The sequence below is a fragment of the Ruditapes philippinarum genome, unplaced genomic scaffold, assembly GCF_026571515.1.
Source record: "Ruditapes philippinarum isolate M1 unplaced genomic scaffold, ASM2657151v2 ctg56_1_1_1_1, whole genome shotgun sequence".
NCBI classification, from domain to species: domain Eukaryota; kingdom Metazoa; phylum Mollusca; class Bivalvia; order Venerida; family Veneridae; genus Ruditapes; species Ruditapes philippinarum.
The window spans coordinates 167,010-187,900 of record NW_026862156.1 but is presented as its reverse complement, the minus strand read 5'-3'; the positions used below and the strand labels follow the sequence as shown (position 1 = coordinate 187,900).

General features: G+C 33.7%; 1 protein-coding gene across 1 annotated transcript; it reads left to right on the top strand.

The window, feature by feature from the left end:
• The first annotated feature begins 424 nt into the window (after positions 1 to 424).
• LOC132718116 (uncharacterized) lies at positions 425 to 1,471 on the top strand. Its single transcript, XM_060701745.1, has one exon. The coding sequence runs from the start codon at positions 425 to 427 to the stop codon at positions 1,469 to 1,471; it is 1,047 nt and encodes a 348-aa protein (XP_060557728.1).
• Positions 1,472 to 20,891: the final 19,420 nt, after the last annotated feature.

Below are 20,891 nucleotides of genomic sequence, written 5' to 3'. Positions count from 1 at the left end.
TCTTACGGTAGCTTATTAATACCAATAATTTTAGATAAGTTACCAGGCATAATGAAGCAAATATGGCACGTGAACATCGGAGTGTAAACTGGGAATTACAAGAGTTAAAGGTCAGCTATATGTAAAGAAATTTCTTTCATGGAAGCAGGTATATCTACTACTGATATTAACAACCGTGAAACTGATGTTCATATTCCCACAGCGTCATTCTTTACTGGAACCAGACAAAGTACAAATGAACGTAAAAATAAACGTAAGAAAGACGTCAATTTCCGGAAAACATTCAAGAAAGTTTGTCCTTTTTGTAATGATGAAACATTCCCCAAACGAGTGCAGAAAGGTTACATCTTATGAATCGCGTATATACATTGTAAAAAAGAGAACATTTGTGTTTTAACTGTTTACGGAAACATCAAGTATCGGCATGTCGTTCCACAAACAGATGTTCGTCACTGTCAGCGCAAAACATCATTCGAGTATCTGTGACAAATCTGCCAAGCAATCAAACTCAAAGCTCAATCCCAATCCCGCAAGTTTCACCATACCAGCTACTTCCGGTGTTTCATATCAACCCGAGGCTGCAATTCTACACTCTACCACTCAGCTAAGACATGACGTTCTTCTGAAGACAGTCGTTGCACAGATATGTTCTAACATCGTTTCATTGGAAACAAATATTCTTTTTGATGAGGGAGCTCAGCGTTCTTTTATCACTGAAGAATTAGCGGAGAAACTAGAAATTGAGCAGACCGGAAGTGAAGTCGTTCATTTAGCATCGTTTGGTGATACTAGCCAAAGAGTACGACACATGAGAAAATGTTCTATACATCTTATTACAGACGACAATGAGAAAATATGCATTGATGGATTGTGCATTGTTCCAAAGATAGCCGTACCGCTGCGAAATATTAATCAGAATACTATCCAGCCCCTCCCATACTTGCATGGTTTAAAGCTAGCTCATCCAGTTACAAATGACAGAGATTTTGAGATATCATTACTGATTGGAGCAGATTCATATTGGAAAATTGTTCAAGATAAGGTTGTCCGAGGGAATGGTCCAACAGCGGTGCAGTCGAGACTTGGATATCTTTTATCCGGTCCACTACCGGTTTCCAACTTTCCAGCGTCAAGACAACACCAACTTCCAGTTTCTACACTTACAGCGTCCACATTCCAACAGCATCAAGTTACCACACAAGAAATGTCCACCCATTTATTGAACATTCTAACGTCATCCCCAGATTCCTTTGATATTGAGAGATTTTGGAAGCTCGAGACCCTGGGTATATCTCAAGAAGAAGAAAATCCTGAATCTACATACCTAGAAAATTACCAGCATGATTCAATCACCTACAATAACGGGCGTTACACAGCCAAACTGCATTGGAAAGAAGATCACGCGCTATATTACCATACGAATTATGACACTTCCGGTCATGAAACCAACACTTCCCGGTTCAGACCCTAGCACTACCAGTACTGTTACCACAACTAGCGAGTCTAGGCAATTCTCATAGAGTTATTGATATTGACAGATTGCGGTTCATACCAGAAACTATTACGTGTTACTGCATATGGTGTTGAGATTCATACAAAACAGCAAAAGTTCTAAAAAAAAGACTCGAACCCCTGCCCCCCCCCCCAATGAATTACTTCAAGCTGAGAAATCATGGGGCTAATAGACTGTCAGTCCAATACTTATCCAGGAGATCAGCAACATGAGATCAAGTAAATCCCCCGCTCACAGCTTGTCAAGCAACTTCGACTAATTTTTGAGATAACGAGCGCAATCCGTTGGCGGAGGTCGAAATTTACAAATGCCGCGCACTGGTCGAGAGTTCGAGAATTTCCCCTTACGACCTGTTACCATCAAACATAGAGTTGACCCGTTTGATTGTACTTCATTACCATAAAAAAATACTACATGCTGGAGTAAATTCTAGCAATATAACTTCTATACGAAAGAAGTATTGGATACCTGCTTTTCGTCAATGTGTAAAGACAATTCTTTCGCAAATGTGTCACTTGCCGGAAGGCTAGTTGGCCAAGTATACTCACCCCAGATCCTCCTCCGTTACCCAGAGTATCGAGTAGAAGATACCGTGCCATTTACAGTGACAGGTGTAGACTTTACAGGCGCAATTTATGTCAGAACTAAAGACGGAATGGAATCAAAGGCATTATATTTGTTTTATTTACGTGTGCCTCCACCCGAGCGGTTTAATGCACTTAGAACTCGTGCCAGATTTAACAGAAGACTCCTTTCTACAAGCATTTAGAAGATTTTCAGCAGCCGAAAATCTTTACCACATGTCATGATCTCTGATAATGCTTCAACATTTATGGCTGCCTCCAACCGTTATAACACGTTTGTTCGAGTCCCGACATGTACATGACACACTTACCAGTCATGGTACCACATGGAAATTCATTCCTAAGCGTGCACCTTGGTATGGGAGGATGGTGGGAAAGGTTGATTGAAAACTCACAAAGACAGCACTCAAGAAACCCTAGGCCGTACCTACGTTACATACGACTCTTTGCAGACTGTCATAACCGAGATAGAAGCCGTTATGAATGACCGTCCGTTAACATATGTCTCGTCCGGGCAATCGCCCAGAACCAGAAACCATTAACACCAGCCCATCTTTTATATGGTAGACGCATTACCACATTACCGTATCATGACACTGTTGATGAAACGGACCTAAGTTTGAGCCTTGGGAACAACAGAACATTACACAACGTGCCAGAGTTCAGATTAAAAATCATAGAAGACTTCCGTAAGAGATGGAGACATGATTACCAACTGCTCTTCGTGAAAACCAAATCGTACATCCGGAAAAAAATAAACAATCCATATCAGTTTTGGTGACGTAGTACAAGTTCACGATGACGTACCACGTGCACAATGGAAATTGGCGGTCGTTTGAAACAACTCGTGCACGGGAGAGACTGGACCCGTTCGGTCGGCGAAAATTAGAACAGACAGTGGTGTTACCAATAGACCGATTAGTGAAACTTTTTCCTATGGAAGTTACAGAACTTTAACTTATGAAATAATATTTCATAACAAAGTGACAACCTTTTCAAAAAAGACTGTATTTTTTAAAGCTTAATAACGAAAGTAACCATAATAGTTTTTTTGCCAAATGAACTGCTTTAGAGACTATACCGCTTATATATAAATTACGCTTTGATATTGTATTGCTGATAAGTTACTTCCTGAACATACTGCTTAAATATTCTTTATCTTTGGTGTAATAAGTGTTAAACATTTTGCGCGGCCCCCCAGTTATGTCCGCAAGAAAACTACATATTGTACGCTATTATCTTACGTTTACGCCCTTAAACCGCGCCTATTTTGACCGTCCAAACGTCACTTCTGACGTATGTTGTTATTGTTGATATATTACTGTTGAGATTTTGTATACATTGAATCCTGAGTCAATACAGATCGAACCTACACAACGCCTTTGTACTATTACTTCCAATATACGAAACCACTTCCACAGTACTTGGTTCGTATTCTGGAAAAATTTAGAAGGTGTCTTTGGTCTTTTCTCCAACATAAATATAACGTTTGCAACGTTTACAATAAACTGCATACACCACATTCGTAGATTTGCACGTGATCTGATTTCGAACCTTATACGAGGCCCCGTTCACACCAATGAATGTGTCTGCTTCAATAACGTATGGACAAAACGCACACTTTTTGGATCTGCAATGAGCACAGAAATTCGGCTGTTGAAAAAATAGTTTATTGTGTTTCTTATGAACAAGAATGTCCTGTAAGTATCTCTTCTAAATGCCGCAATTGGAGGATTTGGGAATATTTCCTTCATTCTATCTGAAGTGTGTAATTCAGGTAGGTGTTTTCGTACTACTTGTCCTACATTCGGGAGCGCTCGGGAAAATGTCAATACCAAGGGGATTCTTTCAGTGTTTTCTTTATCTTCATTATACTGTAATAAGTCACTTCTTTTCTTATTATCTACTTTATTTAATTCTGTTTCAATATGTCGATCTTCATAGCCTCGTTTCTGTAACTGAGTTTTAATATTCTCCCTATGTTGTTTGTAAGTCGATTCATATTAGTGCACGGAGGGCAAGTCCATATGGTATTGATTTTTTTGTCGATTCCGGATGAGACGAGTTTTTATGCAAGTACAGGTGTTTATCTGTTGGTTTAGTGTATAGGTATATTATTAAAATGCCATTCTGAATCTTCGTCATTATATACGTCGAGAAACTCAAGTTTTTCAGTAGAATATCTTAATTCAAATTTTATTCTGGGATGAAGGTTATTCCCAAGCTCGTGTAATGATTTTAAAGACTCGATACCGTGAGTCCAAAGGCCCCAAACGTCATCAACATACCGGAAATACTCAAGCGAAGTTTATCTGTTATCTCCATCAGCTGTGATTCCCATGATCCAAGATATGTAGATGCGTGATTCATCCCTAATCGTGAGCCAATCGCTGTCCCTTCTGTCTGTGTGAATTTTCTTGAAGTTTTAGAACGGTCGACTACAAACTGGCTCATTGGCACGTTATTTATTAGGTAAATAAAATTAGATATTGATAAAAAAGAATATGACATTAAAACATGGCACTATCACTTCAGTTAAACGTTTATTTCAATTTCTTAAAGCTCGGTGACATGTTGCAATATACATCAGAAAAGCTATTTTATTAGAAAATATGAAAACAGTGTGATGTTGTTAAAACAAAAAATAATACTCAAATTTTCCCCATATCTGAATAGGCGAATGCATATCTCCTATATCGTTTTCTCTTCAACTCGGATTAAAGCACTGAAAGCGCTGGCTAAATGTAGAATGAATCAGACCACATTACATCAACTTTACTAGTAAATAATTTTGGTGTGTGTCTAGTGCATATAACTAAAATTCTACAAGAAAAAAAATTCATGTCCTTTGCTAGATAGATCTGGAATTTTATTTTGATCATTTTACACATACATTATACATACATATTTATCCGCATTGAATGTTTGTTAATAAGCAATTTATTACGTTTTTGATATAGACATTCAAAACTATAGAAAGGTAATAAATACCTGTTTCATGCAACTAGAACATGGTAAACATTATCAAGAAGGTTAGAAAAGAGTAACAATGTGGCTCTATTATTTAATTTAACCCATGAAATATGGTGCTATATCAGTCAAATATATTTAATATTTTTTAAAAATAAATATGAAATATAAATATGAAAGTGGGCGGAGTCAAAACTCATATTTATTTAAAGGGACTTCATTCGCCATTTTGTTTGAAAAATCTGATAAATACAAAAAACTTTCTGTTGAATTTTGTTTAAAAAAACTATCTAGAATGATAGAAAATGGTCTAACTAAGAAAATAAAGCCGAACACCAATTCAGTCATTAACGCTGTACTGGTACAGACGTTTAAAGAGTTGTTTACGTGACGTCACAATGTAGCGCTAAATATCGCGTGCAAAACAAGACAGTGCGCTGTACAATTTCAGTTGCGTAGCAATTAAGCAAGGGGGTTCGTAACCATTTTTCTTTGATAATGAAATTAAATAAAAAGGTTATTTTTTTCGTTCTTCGTGAAATATGGTATATATTTTCACTCAACATGATAAAATGCCACATATTTTCACTCGCCGTCCCGGCTCGTGAAAATATGTGGCATTTTATCATGTTTCGTGAAATATATTCCATATTTCACTCAACGAAAAAATATCCTCTTATTATTAATATAATCATTATTGATGGTTCCGACTTCAATGAATGCTTTAGCAGATATCTTGATAAATTTCTGTATTATTGGAACGCCTCCGTACTAGTGATGGGTCATTTGATCGCTGCTGTAATGTACACGATATATTAAAGCTTCCCGGTTGAAAAGAAATTGAGAGCGGGATAAGAGTAAAAAAAGACGAGAATAAAGATCAACAAGAATTTATAACAGAGTTACAAACGTCCCCCGCCTCAGGGAAGTTTTATATGCAGCATAAAATTGTGCTATTTCAAAAGATTGAGGTATGGGTCTTAGGACTTTAATCAATGCTAGATCTGCAACAATAAATTTATAAAAGAAATACAATGAAACACGGAATTAAAAAATCTATCATGTTAAGCTTTGACCTATAATTGTGACCTTGACCTTGGAGGTAGGGGTGCAGGTGTTGTGCATGACATATCGTCTTATTATTGTAACTATTTGTGCCAAGTATTTTCAAAATCCCATGAACTATGAAGAAGTTATAGATCGGACACAAAATATACCGTTTTACAGACTATGTTAATCTATGACCTCTAAGTGTGACCTTGGAGGTAGGGACCCATGTTTTGCGTCTGACATATCGTCCTAATAGTGTGATTATTTGTGCAAAGTATTATTTAAATCCCTTGATCTATGAAAAAGTTATGGACTGGACACAAAATATACAGACTATGTAAATCTTTGACCTCTAAGTGTGACCTTGACCTTAGAGGTAGGGACACAGGTGTTACGCATAACATATTATCTTATCATTGTGACTATTTGTGCCAAGTATTTTCAAAATCCCTTGATCTATGAAGAAGTTATGGACAGGACACAAAATATACCATATAACAGACTCTGTTAACCTTTGACCTCTTAGTGTGACCTTGACCTTGGAGGTAGGGGTGCAGTTGTTGTACATGACATATCGTCTGATTATTGTGACTATTTGTGCCAAGTTATTTTGAAATCCCTTGAACTATGAAGAAGTTCTAGATCGGACACAAAATATACCCTATTGACAGACTATGTTAATATTTTTACTTTAAGTGTGGCCTTGACCTTGGAGGTAGGGATGCAGGTGTTGCGCATGACACATCGTCTTATTATAGTGACTTTTTGTGCCAAGTATTTTCAAAATCCTTTGATCTATGAAAAAATTATGGACCGGACACAAAATATACCCTATTGACAGACGATGTCAATCTTTTACCTCCAAGTGTGATCTTGACCTTGGAGGTAGGTGACCGGTTGTTGCGCATGACACACCGTCTCATTATTGTGAACAACGGTGGCAAGTACATGTATTTACAAAATCCTTTCAAAGATAAGAAAGTTATGGACCGAACCCGGCATATACCCTCAAGTAGACAATGTTGACCTTGAATGAGCAAGTGCGACCTTGACCCTGGAGGTAGGGGTCTGGTTGTTGCGCATGACACATCGTCTTATTATAAGAAACATTTATGCCAAGTTATTTCAAAATCCTTTGATAAATGACAAAGTTATGGACCGGACACGAAAGTGTGACGGACGGACAGACAGACAGACGGATAGACGGACGGAGCCTTTTTCTATATCCCCCTTTTTTCTTCGAAAAGGCGGGGGACAACAAGTCGACGGCAACGTTCACAGGGCGCAGCCCCTGACACACTCCAGTTACCACAGCAGGGTTATTATCGTGACTAGTGAGAAATAAACTTAAAACTGATTATATAGTTCTTGTACTTTAAATCCAAACCTTCTTAAATCATGATACTTGCAAGGCAAAGTGAAGGGCAGGTAAGTAATCGTAACTTTAAGAATTCAGTAAGATATTATATAAATAACCTCATCTAATACAACAACCATTGCTTAAACTATGTTTTAAAACACTTCCAACTCCTAGACTGTATACAAACTTGGAAAAGGGGCGATGCATATCTTAACCAGGGGTTTTTTTACTCCTAATAGCCTATTTTATCATGACATACTCATTGTTAATAGTTTTGTAAATATTTTGATTTGATAAAAAAACTTCAAAGTTCAGATTCATTTACCGATTATCTTGTTGTTAAGACACGGTTTCAAAAATTGCAATGGATTGGTCGGTGCATTCGATTGCATGAATAAGTTAGGAAGAGAACCTTACTTTTCCTGCTTTATAGCACTGAAATCTTTACTTCTTTTCCGTCTTTTGTATAACCCTACTTTTATCTCTTCTTTTCTGTAATTTTTTCTGTATTTTTTTTTGTTATTTGCCACTTGAAAGGTAAATTTTTCATTGATAACTAAGCTAAGGCCCTGTGTTGCTTGGTCGTGTGGGTGTTGCGTTCACTGAATGTTATCATTCCTTGTTGATCTTGTTTTTCATATGTATGTTCTGGAGATAAGGTGGGTGGTACTCGAGATTCGAAATTTATGAGATAGTGTATTAAAAGCCTTTGTAAATTGTCTCGGAAATACAAGATTTCGTTTTGAAAATTTATAGAGCTACTTTCTAAAGTATTTTAAACACATGAACGAAAAATACCACAGTTACAGGCATTACAATTAATTCGTAAGTATTTCGGTTATAATGATTATACCGTAATCAAACGTTAAAGGTCCCCTAAGAAATTTTCTTTGGAGTGTAAGCACTAAAATATAAGAGAAGTTTACCAGATTGCTCGGCAGGATTACTAGGTTCACAGAACATGATTTTTCACTGTCATGATCATATGAATTTTACAGAAAGATAAAGCACCTTCGTATTTATACCCAGGAAGATTTCAAATAGTAGACAGAATGTTCTTAATATTTGAATAGAAAAGAATTTGATAAAGCAAACCTATGAAAGAGAAATCGGGAGTTACTGTGCTACTTATTAAATTATTAGCCCCTAAAAGGGGGTTTATTTTCCTCGTTTAGATTATTTTCAAGAGCAGATTTCTCAAAAAGCAAAGGTAAACTGATATAAAGACGTAAAACCTGACATATAGAATTCATTTATCCGTGAAACTGGAGTGAAAATGTGTTACTATAATACGCTAGTTTATCCGGGTTTTTTAAGTGCCTTCAGCACTTTGATCTTATCTGTAGTAAACCATATCATTTTCACCGAAAAATCATTAAAGTCTAAACAAGTTTCTAATAGAATCATAATTATATAATAACATAAATAATGACAGAAATACACTTGAACTTGATGTAATGTTCAGAAATGAGTGTGTTTGGAACGTGTATTTACGATACTATTAAGATAGCCTATGAAACGTCACTCATTGTACTCAGATGCCCTTTTGTGCCAGAAGAGGGGCACCTGAGTTCTTTCTCCACCAGTAAACCTGAAGAGTCGCCATAATAACCTACACTGTTGTTGTGCGACGTACCCCCCCCCCCCCCACAACAGCCCCAAAAAGAAAAACAAATCAAATGGGACATGCTTTTTAATTTATCATTTCTTACAGGAGGGAATGTTATTAACTGCATTTTATTTAAATACGAAATAGATAGAGTTAAATACTTTTATTAGTGTGATTACAGTGTGCTCGCTATAGTATAAATATTTCCGATGCACTATGTTCATCTTCATCCAATTCTTCAAAATATCAAAGTTGGAACTTTTCAATATACATCAAAACTAAATTGTTTTAATTTTTTACACGCAATTAAAATATATTTTTACTTTTGGTTGAATGTAGGTATAAATAACTTACAGTATTTTTAAATCTTCAAAGAAAATACATGTATATACTATCTCTCCGTTTTGTCGAGAAAATGTCCGTTTCGCTGGCTTTTAATTTTCAAGACATTGCTACTTTGAATAGCTTTTACAATTTTTTTCCCGTTATACTCGAATTATAGAGTGTTGAGAAAATCCAATAGACATGTTCCCCCGTTTACTCCGTTGCCCCCAAAATCTCCCTTGCGTATTTTATTCATATCCGATGAATTGTGGGTAACTTCTGTACATTTCTGGGAAAACCAACTTTCATTTTTGCATAAAAGCTAGTGTGAAACATGCATTTTCTAGCGTAATTGTTGTTAAAGGGTTGGTTAAAATGTAAGTTATTGTTATTTTAGTTATACTATTGTGATTTGTTTGGAACTTCGTTTACATTTTTTGGACGTCAGACCTCAGTGGAGCTCCTTAATTTAAGTGTTACATTTCTGTGGGAGCTAAAATCGCATTTTTACCGTAGCTAAAATATTTTACCCGCAACTGAAATACTGTTTTATCGGAGCTAAAATATTTCAACCGCGTCTAAAACAAATTATTTTTGGTAATGTTAAGATTTTTGCAGGAGCTTAAATATTTTAGCCGCGGCTATGCTGCCTCGTACAAATCAGATAGCCTCGTGTTTCGATGCTCTTTCATACAAAGTTCGAAGTGAATAGCCTTTCTCACGGTGCGTAATCGTTTCGGGCTGATTTGGAATATTTCCCCGTTCCTGAACTGATTTGGATTTATTGCACCGGACTGATTAAGATAAAATGGATTTTTTAGCTTGACAAGGTAAGAAAATATAAAAAAATAAACACATTGACATCCCTCAGTCTTTGAAAATTCTACTTGCACGGAACATTGCAATGTTTGAGGAATTCATTGTTAACGGTCTTCTATCAGTTGGAATCGAAAAACAAATTTCACATGCCAGTGAAGTACTAGTAAACATTAGCATAAAATTACCATTGTATTTGATTTTTCAGGTATTTCATGATCATTTTATAGAAATAATTAAGTGGTTTTAGTAAAATGTTTTGTCCCGTAATGAATTTGTCGTACGTATTGTTATGACAACCGTGTAATTTTTTTAAGGCGCCGGATTGATTAATATTAAGGAAAAACAAGGCAACGGGCTGATAAAATATCATTTTAATCAATGAAAATGCTATTTTTAGCGATGTCGATTACCAATTCAATTCAATTCAATATTTTATTTGCAATAATCAGCATACAAAATGCCTCTGGCAAAGGTTAATAAACTACAATATATATACAAATCACACATGCATCAAATTACATTTAATGATCAACATTATTTTTTGTCCAATCACATTGAAGTATTTTTCAAATTTCTGCTAAGTCTAACTTTGGTTAATGTGTACTAACTAAATAAAATTTACTTAATCTGTTGTCTAACCAGTCTAACAAATTTCAATAATGCATTATATTAGGTAGGAGTTAGACTCTGAATTGTAAAATATCTATAGGTTAGCAAAACAATGCCAACGTAAAAAAATTAAGCGAGGTCAGGTGATTCTAAATGTGAGGATACAATCAATTAATTTATTACATAGGTAATACATGTGGAGCACGCAGAGATGAATGATTACATAGTAACTTTTTTATATCCTTTTAACTCTAAGAAAAATGTCTGTTATAAATTGCTGACTGTTTTAAACTTTATATTTTCTAGAAAAAGTAACCAAAACATTATTTTCTTTCAGTCGATAGGAATGAACTGCATTAGCAATCCTTGATATTAGAAAACAATGTTTACATTTTTGGCTAGAAAACTCATTTTAAATGGACCCCACCTGTAAACTTAAATTGACACACAGAAAAATAAAAAAACAACAACTATTTTTCAAATGAGCAAATCAATAGAAATTTTAAATGTTAGTGTATCAATTAATAATCTCTAATGTATTTTTCTCAGATTTTTTCCCAGATTTTTTTTATAGAAACATGATATAGGTACTGTAGATAAAGGTATAAATTCTGTGATATTTCAGTAAAACATGTGCCTAATTATATGTTGAAAGGGCCATTTATTTAGCTTATCTAAATGTGACATGTTAGAAACTTGACAAGGTGTAGACATCTTGTAGAGCGAAAGGGCGGAGCTATCGGTGATTTAGAGAAATGCCTTGTTTTTGGTTGAAAAAAATAATGTTGATCATTAAATAGGTTAATGTTTAATAATACATATTAACAAAAATAATTGGTCGCCTGCCTGCGGCAGGCTTGACCAATTATTTTTGTTAATATGTATTATTAAACACTAACCTATACATAATTGTTATACAATTGTTACATCATTGCGAAGCTGATTTGGAGAAACAGTAAAGTATATGACATGCATTAACTTACATATTAATTTCATTTCTTTTCAAAAATGCTTCATTTAAAAAATTCGATACATTTAGTAAAGTCGACTGTTTTCTACTTGACATTAAACTATAAAATTTAGGTAAAGATGGCCATGCTGTGTTTGGAAAATATTTTTTGCGAATTTCAGAATAATGAGTACAGATTAAAAGAAGTGGTATTCACTTTCAACAACATGCATTGTACACTTTTCACACAATCTATTCTGTCTATCTATACCTCGATAACGGCCGGTTTCTATAGCTAGATTATGACTGCTTAACCTAAGGATGCAAACAGTTTCACTAATTTGTCACTTTTTATTTTGTTAAGATATTCCCCTGATTCAAATACAGTTTTAAATTGAACATAAAAAGATAATTTCGGCAAATTATTGATTGTCGTATGCCAATGTTGGATAAATTGATCTCTCAATCTTCGTGACAAAGTAGGAAAATAGTTTACATCTTTATTAAAATTATCCCATATATCATTTAAACCAAGATTATACAATAGTTTTTTTACAGAGAGAGCCCAATTTTGATCATTATTACTATTACACTCAGTAGAAAATAACTTACACATTAATGACTCTGGTTTTGATTTAAATTTAGTGTAATATTTTAGAGATTTTTCTTGGCAAATAACTGATAAGGGGAATCTCCCTAATTCACCTAAAACAGCGTAATTTGGAGTCTGCGATTTCACACCTAATATGGTTTTGCAAAATTTTATGTGAATCTTATCAACCTCTTTAGGACAATATATTCCCCAAACTTCCGCAGAATAAAGCAAAATTGGTGCAACTAGGGAATCAAACAATTTAAGTTTCGTTATAATATCGACATGTATTCTTGTAAAAAGACTAATCAAATTATACATTGCCTTTAAAGCCTGATCAGAAAGAATTTTTGCTGTTTTAGCAATGTTGCCATTTGAAACAAAAGTCACTCCTAGATAACAGAAACTGTCTACAATATCAATAACATTATCATCAATGTAAAATTGTCTTTGCTCTCGAGATTTACGTTTTTCAAAAATACAAATTTTGGTCTTCTTTATATTTATCTTAAGATACCGAATACTTCAGAACGTATTACACAAATAAATCTGACTGTCGAATAGTGGAATATATACATGTCGGACTGTTTAGGCGAGAAGATTTTCGCTAAATTATTTACACCAGTGTTAAACAACAGGTTTATCATGAACAAAATACATCGAAAATAATATAAGGATTACAAACCCGAAATGGAAATTCCAACTTTAGAATTATTTGATTTTATTCAGGCTTTTCGTATAACTTCACCGTGGTGGGTGGTAACGCGCTCGTTTATGGTGTGAAAGGTCTGGGGTTCAAATCCAAGTCGAGGCAACTATTTTTTTAAGTGTCTTTTTTTAGGAAGTAGCCACGATATGAAAGGATAAAGTGTGGCTGTCATAAAAAATGAACATAAATGATTTTTTGAAGTCACTCAAGTCATGCAAAATTCCATATCAAACTCACTTTTATAGTAAAAAATCTAAATGCAGTCGCTGCATCTCGGTGCTTATAGTGTATAAAAATAAACAGGAAAATACATACATATATATACAGTACGATTTAGATTGCAAAGATCAGAAAATACCATAGAGCTTGCAGCCCTTTGATTAATTAGTCTTTCGTTAATCCGTTATTAGATTGAAATGTTAGATATGAAGCATATTTCCACACATTGGTATCTAAATATTTATGCTGCAATTCCCAATCAAAACGTGTATAAACAGTATGTTATCACAATTACGATTCTAGATTGTTTGGTGTTTTGTGTCTGCTTTCGGCACACCCATAACCCATTAAAACAAATATTTGCAAAAGTCATAATCAGATAATTAAATGTCACGACATTAATGGTAATTATCAATGAAATATAAAAGAGCCAAAATAGACTCTTATTTTTCTATTTTCAAAATTATTTGTAGGAAAACATAACTCGAAATCGAAAACCTTATGGTTACTCGACAATGCGCTCCATACATTTACATGTATTGTTAATTAGTCGCCGGTAGAAACCGGCGACTATATTTGTAACAGTTTAATATTATACCTATGGTAGGAGAAGGCATTAATTTCTGTAAATAAAAGCATAACAATGACTGAACAATTAAAGACTACAATTGTTTTCAGTAATCTCAAAAATTCAAACATGCAATAATGTTGCTCAATGAAATGAAATATTCAAATACTGACATCGTAAAAAGCAACATTACAATTTTTATAAAATGAATTAATGACGTATCCCTATGGACCAGTCATTGAATTTGGGGATGCTTTTACTTTTTTTAAAGTGTCAAGCGTTGCTATTTTATGATAAATAAATCATGCATGATATTTGAAATGAAACTTTTAAATTATCTGGTTGTTTTTATCTTATGAGACCTATTCTATTTTTTATCTTATTTATTATAAACAGTTTCTCCCAGAATCACGTGACTACACGTTGTATGTTATTGTTATAAAATCTATTAATAGTAACAAATGGCTGATAAGACAGACATACAGGTAACTTGTGAATGGTTGGCAGCTGATAAAGTGCAAATCAAAGTAATTTTGTATGAAAAATCTCGGTATGACAGTAGGGGCCGGAATCGTATTGGATACAAAGAGAAAACTAATAAACCATCTTTGTGTTGATAGTTTATCGCACTGAAAGGCAATTAAACGTTAACTTTATCGTATGTAACGACAGGAATATTGATTTCAGCTAAATAATATATTTTTTCGATAGTGCATAAGAATAATTTTTTTATGCAGACACCACTTTTACAGTAGAATTGCATTGTTTTATGCAATAATTAAGCATATATATTTTCATAGTCACTTTGCAAATCGGTAATTATCGGATGCTGAAGAAAACCATACGGATTTCAAATGTATGGTACAACGGTATTTATGTATTGTCCAGGTCAAGCAAATATAACTGGCAAGACGAACTTGTTTGGTATGAGATAAAACACAACACTTAGGTTGAATGAAATAGGGCATTTATTAAATGCCATAAATGACAAATGTTACATAATAACAAACATGACAAATGTTACATAATAACAAACATGGCATGTACATATTTGTATCGAAATAACCAAACTGGGAGGTAAAAACCGCCAGATTATGATAACATTGTAATGTAATTCAAATAGATTACAATCTTAACAAAAGTTATGTAAGATGACAAAGTTGAACCAAAATCCATCTACATAAATATAATAAAATGGATTGCTGATCAAAAACAATTGACCAGAAAAAATAAATATTTTCCAAATCGTGGACGACTCGCCCAGGAAAAACCATAGTTTGGAAACCTGTGCCCTTTTATCTTGTGTCTAGTACCACTTGATGTAGGGCTCCATCCTTGGAAAATATTTTAAACATTCTATACATGAATAAGTGTATTACATATGACTAGATCATAAGTGTTTATGACAACAAATAGAAAAATATTTGAAAGAGATAATATAACATCGACTAGTTTTATAAATCTTTGCATGAACAATATACATATATATATATATATATAGTGTATATCATGAATAGTTGCACAAAAAAATTGAGATAAACAATAAGTGAAACAACTGATTCATTAAGAATAAATGAAATGGTATTTATATCAACATCAAAAATTGAAAGAGGAGGATGGAGTTGGAGGAGGTGGATTTTAGTAATACAGAAAGGCGAGAATCATTCCTCGCCAAAATTATTTCTTTGTGATAGATCTAATGTAATCATTGGTTAATTAACATCACATGATTTAAGTCTTGATATCGATTGGCTAAGACGTACTTGGCTAAAACCTGACCCGTAATGGCTAAAACCTGACCCGTAATATTCTGTACAGTAGTGAGAATAGGGACAGAACAATGACATAAATTATTTTATGTGGGCATAAAATCTTATTTATGTATTGTCCAGGTCAAGCAAATATAACTGGCAAGACGAACTTGTTTGGTATGAGATAAAACACAACACTTAGGTTGAATGAAATAGGGCATTTATTAAATGTCATAAATGACAAATGTTACATAATAACAAACATGACAAATGTTACATAATAACAAACATGGCATGTACATATTTGTATCGAAATAACCAAACTGGGAGGTAAAAACCGCCACAAAGGGAACCTTCCGCCACCCAGAGAGACTTGACTAGGGATGAGCTTGACTCGTGATAAGGATTGAAACAGAGGGGCTAAATTTTCCGAAGATGCCATTAATTTAATCAAGTCATGTTAGGACAAAAATGTTACGACAAATCATATATCTAATGACAATATTATAATATGTGTAGAATTAATGTCTAACATTTAAATGGATCCTGACTGGTTCTTTAAATATATGTGGACTGCAGCCTTAAACTGTCAGGCACATTACAGGATATGCTATTGTAAATCAGCAACTGAGTTAATAGACCAAATAATTAGCTGTGAAAATAGTTATAACAATTACATTATATATGTATTATTGAGACATCCGACAGTATGCATTATCAGGGCTGTTTCAACGTCTAAACTGATTGTAACAAATAGAGGTAGCATGAATCAAATTTATAGAAGTTTCAAATTATGTGTAATGGAAAATTTTTACAAGATATACTAGTCATCAATGACAATGAAACTAGAAAAAATTCTTTTTAAATTAGAAATTAGGAATGGACTATTACTGTATCAGCAACCAGATATCCTTCAATGGTGAAAAGCCAAAATTGCATGGCCATGGCTTCCAAGTTGCAGTCATCAAACTTAGCACAGGCCCCTAGCCTGTGAAACTTAGTTCATGAAGTGAAAAATATACAAAAATTTAGTTAAATATATAGTAGTATGAATTCAAAACTGGAATTTGGGCTAGTAGATTGTAAATTAAAATCTTTAATGCATAGACTGGAGTATGTCAACAGTGCGTGGCACCTTAGACATTTAAACATACACATCTCCTATGTAAGGTATGTGACATATTGAATTTCAGTTAGTATCTTCAATTTGCGTAAGTCCTATCGGATATGCCAATTCTTTCGAATCATTTATTCCTTAAACCTTTAAAATGCATTAGACCAAAATAGATGTAAATGTCAATTTGTTCGCTATACGTTTTTCCAATTATCAGTTAAGACCTAATGTAGAATTGAAATCAAAATTGTAAAATATCTAATTAAACCTTATTTATGCATTTGATCTAAATACATGTGACGTGTCTAATGTTAATTTGTTCATAATATGATTGTTGCATGAAAAATATAAATTAATGTATTAATTAAGGATAAATAGAAAAAGTTTCTATACAAGACTAGACTCTTCCAAAAATTATAAAGTAACAAGACCTTTGAACAAGATGTGAATGTAAACATTTCTACAATAATACATAAAAACCTTCAGTACAAATGTACTTATAACATTTACATAAATCCATTCAACTAGTGATATTAATATCATGCAGTAGCATGAACTCAATCTGAAATTATATGTATGATTAATTATGAAACCTGCAGCCTTGTACTGTCAGATTTATAAAACCTTAATGAAGCCAAATTGCGCATATCTGCCATAAGGTATACATGAATAGGAATACCGTCATACACATTATTATGGCACGAAAGAAATAAACTTCGGCCTTGCACCGTCAGCAAGGAGAAAACTGCAGCCTTGAACTGTCAGTTATTTGAAAGATTGTAATGACACTCAGTTTGCAGTAATTCACTGTCTTTTTTATAATATCTAAAGAACTGCTGCCTTATACCGACAGATCATAAATTACCAAAATAAAAGTGGAAAACTGTAACCTACAGTATGTCCAACGTACTGCAGCCTTGAACTGTCAGTAATTTGAAAGATTGTAATGGCACTCAGTTTGCTGTAATTCACTGCTTTTTCTATATATAAAGATCTGCTGCCTTATACCGACAGATCTTAAATTACGAAAAATTAAAGTGTAAAACTGTAATCAGATTAATTAAAAACTTATGTATTTAAGACATGATGTGGAATCTCCCGCGGGCTGTCGTTCCTGACTAGACTAGATCGCTCCAATCTGGACTGTTACTTAACATGTTGCTAAATAATACTGCTATGATGATGTGTGTACAAATGTATAGTAGACTAGCAGAAAATCAACATGTACTATTATCTACTCTAATTAGAAGTTTGTGTGAACTGTAAATGAATTGGAAATAAGTGATAACTAACATGACTAATATAGAACTTCAATTATGTGTCCAGGAAAAATTATGCCTGATTAATAAGTTGCATTCTTGTACATTATCATTAGGAGAATAATTGATGACCAACAACAACCCGGCAATGCATAACCTTATATATTATAAATATAAAGAAATTTACTCACTGATAAATTCATTAAGTAGATCTACTTCGAGTCATAACCAAAGCTTATTATATTAATTTGTTAATACAAAGCAACAAACCTAGACTTCATCTGTTCATAGTTTGTATAACAGGGCAGGCATACAATGCAGTAAAATACTGACTGTAGTACAATATAACTTAAAGACATAGTAAACAAAATACTTATCTTTTGCCTGACAAATGAAATGCTTCGGGGCGGCGACCAAGCTGCTGTTCTTATCTCATTGATGAGACGTAGCTGATCAGAGTAAACAGGTGGCATCCATCTGGTGTAAACAGGTAAATGTTGTTTAGACATGTCAACCATGAACCATTTATTCGCCATAAGTATGATCGTTTATGTTTGGTTTGGCATCTGTACAAAACTTGAACTGTTGAAGAATGGTAACTTTCAGGACTCGTAAATAGAATGGTATCTACGAAATCTGTAATATGACAAGCAACGTTTTGTGGATAAATTCTGATTTGTAAATGTCATTAGTTCCAAAGGCCGGCACAACTGTTTCCTGACTGATGATGTCTCAAACTTTCAAAGCGTGTACCGTTGGTCCAGTTATCCCAAAAAAGTTGCATTTCTACAAAAATATGTCTGTGAAGATTAAATCCATATCGTGGATTACAATCGTTCTTTCTAAATTCCCGAGTCTTGAATGACCAAACAGGTGAAATTTAATAACGAATGTAGAAATGTTCATTTGATAATAAATTGTATCCTGTTACGATATCCTGCCCGTGTTGCCGTGAAATGAATTGCCATTTTCGTCACGAAATTGAATATGAAACCGGGGACACCGTCCCTAAAATTCGCTTCCAGCAGATTAATAAGATAACTGTTCATAGTAATACGTAATTAGTTCACTTTAAATAAAGCTTACGACTTCAAAAATAGATAAATTTTAGTAATACAGAAAGGCGAGAATCATTCCTCGCCAAAATTATTTCTTTGTGATAGATCTAATGTAATCATTGGTTAATTAACATCACATGATTTAAGTCTTGATATCGATTGGCTAAGACGTACTTGGCTAAAACCTGACCCGTAATGGCTAAATCCTGACCCGTAATATTCTGTACAGTAGTGAGAATAGGGACAGAACAATGACATAAATTATTTTATGTGGGCATAAAATCTTATATGTATAAAGTAGAATTACAAGTAGAATTATAATCATAGCACTTGCTTTACAAGCCTCGATGACAAGGTGTTAGATTTTAAGTTAGTTTCAAATTGAAGACTGTAGGTTCGATAAAGTGATTTTTTTATGTTTTCTTTTATAATAATTTTTGTATTTTGCAAAACTTGACCGTTTATCAAAATTATGAAATAAAAAAGTGCTAGAAATGAAACACACACGATTTATCAACTTATGTTTCATAAAGTTAAAAGATATTATAAAAATCAATTTATGAAAACTACACACAGGATTTGTCCGAGATTCGAACTTGCGCCTACTACATGTAGGTTACAACTTCGTGATACTTACCACTAGGCCATCGAGCAGTATTAATTGATATAGTTATACATGTAGTTATACTTACAATAAAATCGTTAACAATAATCATAATAAGTTATGTAAGCAAACGAAACAGCTCCCGAAAATTATTGAGTCTCGGGTAAATATTGCCAAACAATACTTGCTTATTTAATAATGATAACAGTTTCTTGACAAAATTGCTAGGCAAGTTTGCTTCAAATATGATGTTTTATTATAACATAACATAAATTTATTGCATAAAACTCTCAGCAAGAAAGATATAATTGTGGCAAGTAAATGAAAACGTGTTTATGAATAAACATTACTCAACTTATTGTTCCTCTTTTCTTTATACTTGAACCATTAAACTGATATTTTCTTTTATTTATGATAATACAATCATATTTCTATCCGGCGACTTGATGCTTTAGCATCAAAATCTCTACTTGTTCTTATATAGACGATTTTCCATAGCAACGAATGTTCCATTTCGCGCATGCGCATTCTGCATAGGGCAAAAAGCAATAACGATGTCTACAGTTTATCATACTTTAAGGCTTTAATAGATGCGATTTCATGTTACGTCACCCAAAAAATATTAATTTTGGGATGACTTAATTAAGGCGGTAAGTACTGAAAACGTGAATTTATATTTTAACAGATCTACGAAAATGTGCGGGAGTAATAATTCAATGGTCATAACGGGCACACACATGTCTTTGTTTAAGGTATCATTAGACGACCTTTCCATCAGTAATTTAAATTGAAACAGCAGGGTGTTAAAGATAAAATTTTATTACCCCTGTATTACATAATATTACACAATTTGTATTGTACACTTCCTTTGAATAACTAGATTGGTCAGGCGGCAATGTCGAACAGATTGGCTCGCGAACATTTGTTCATTCAACCGCACCGTAGGGAACGTGTTACAGTATCGCGTTTTTCGGTTACAGTTTAGAATTTTCAAGATGGAGGATTATTTATGGGAAGAGATGTAGGTGATTTTTATTCAGGTCCATACTACTAGTAGTTTAGTTTCTAAAAGATGTTTTTGTACTTTTTTTGTAAGGAACAGAATCCGGTATCTAGACATATATTTCTTCAGAACCTGCACCGCAGATTTATCTCTAAATTGTCTCATAAATGTGCAGATTTGAAGGTTTAAAAATTTGAATCGAGAGACCAACGCATTTTCCCCCCATT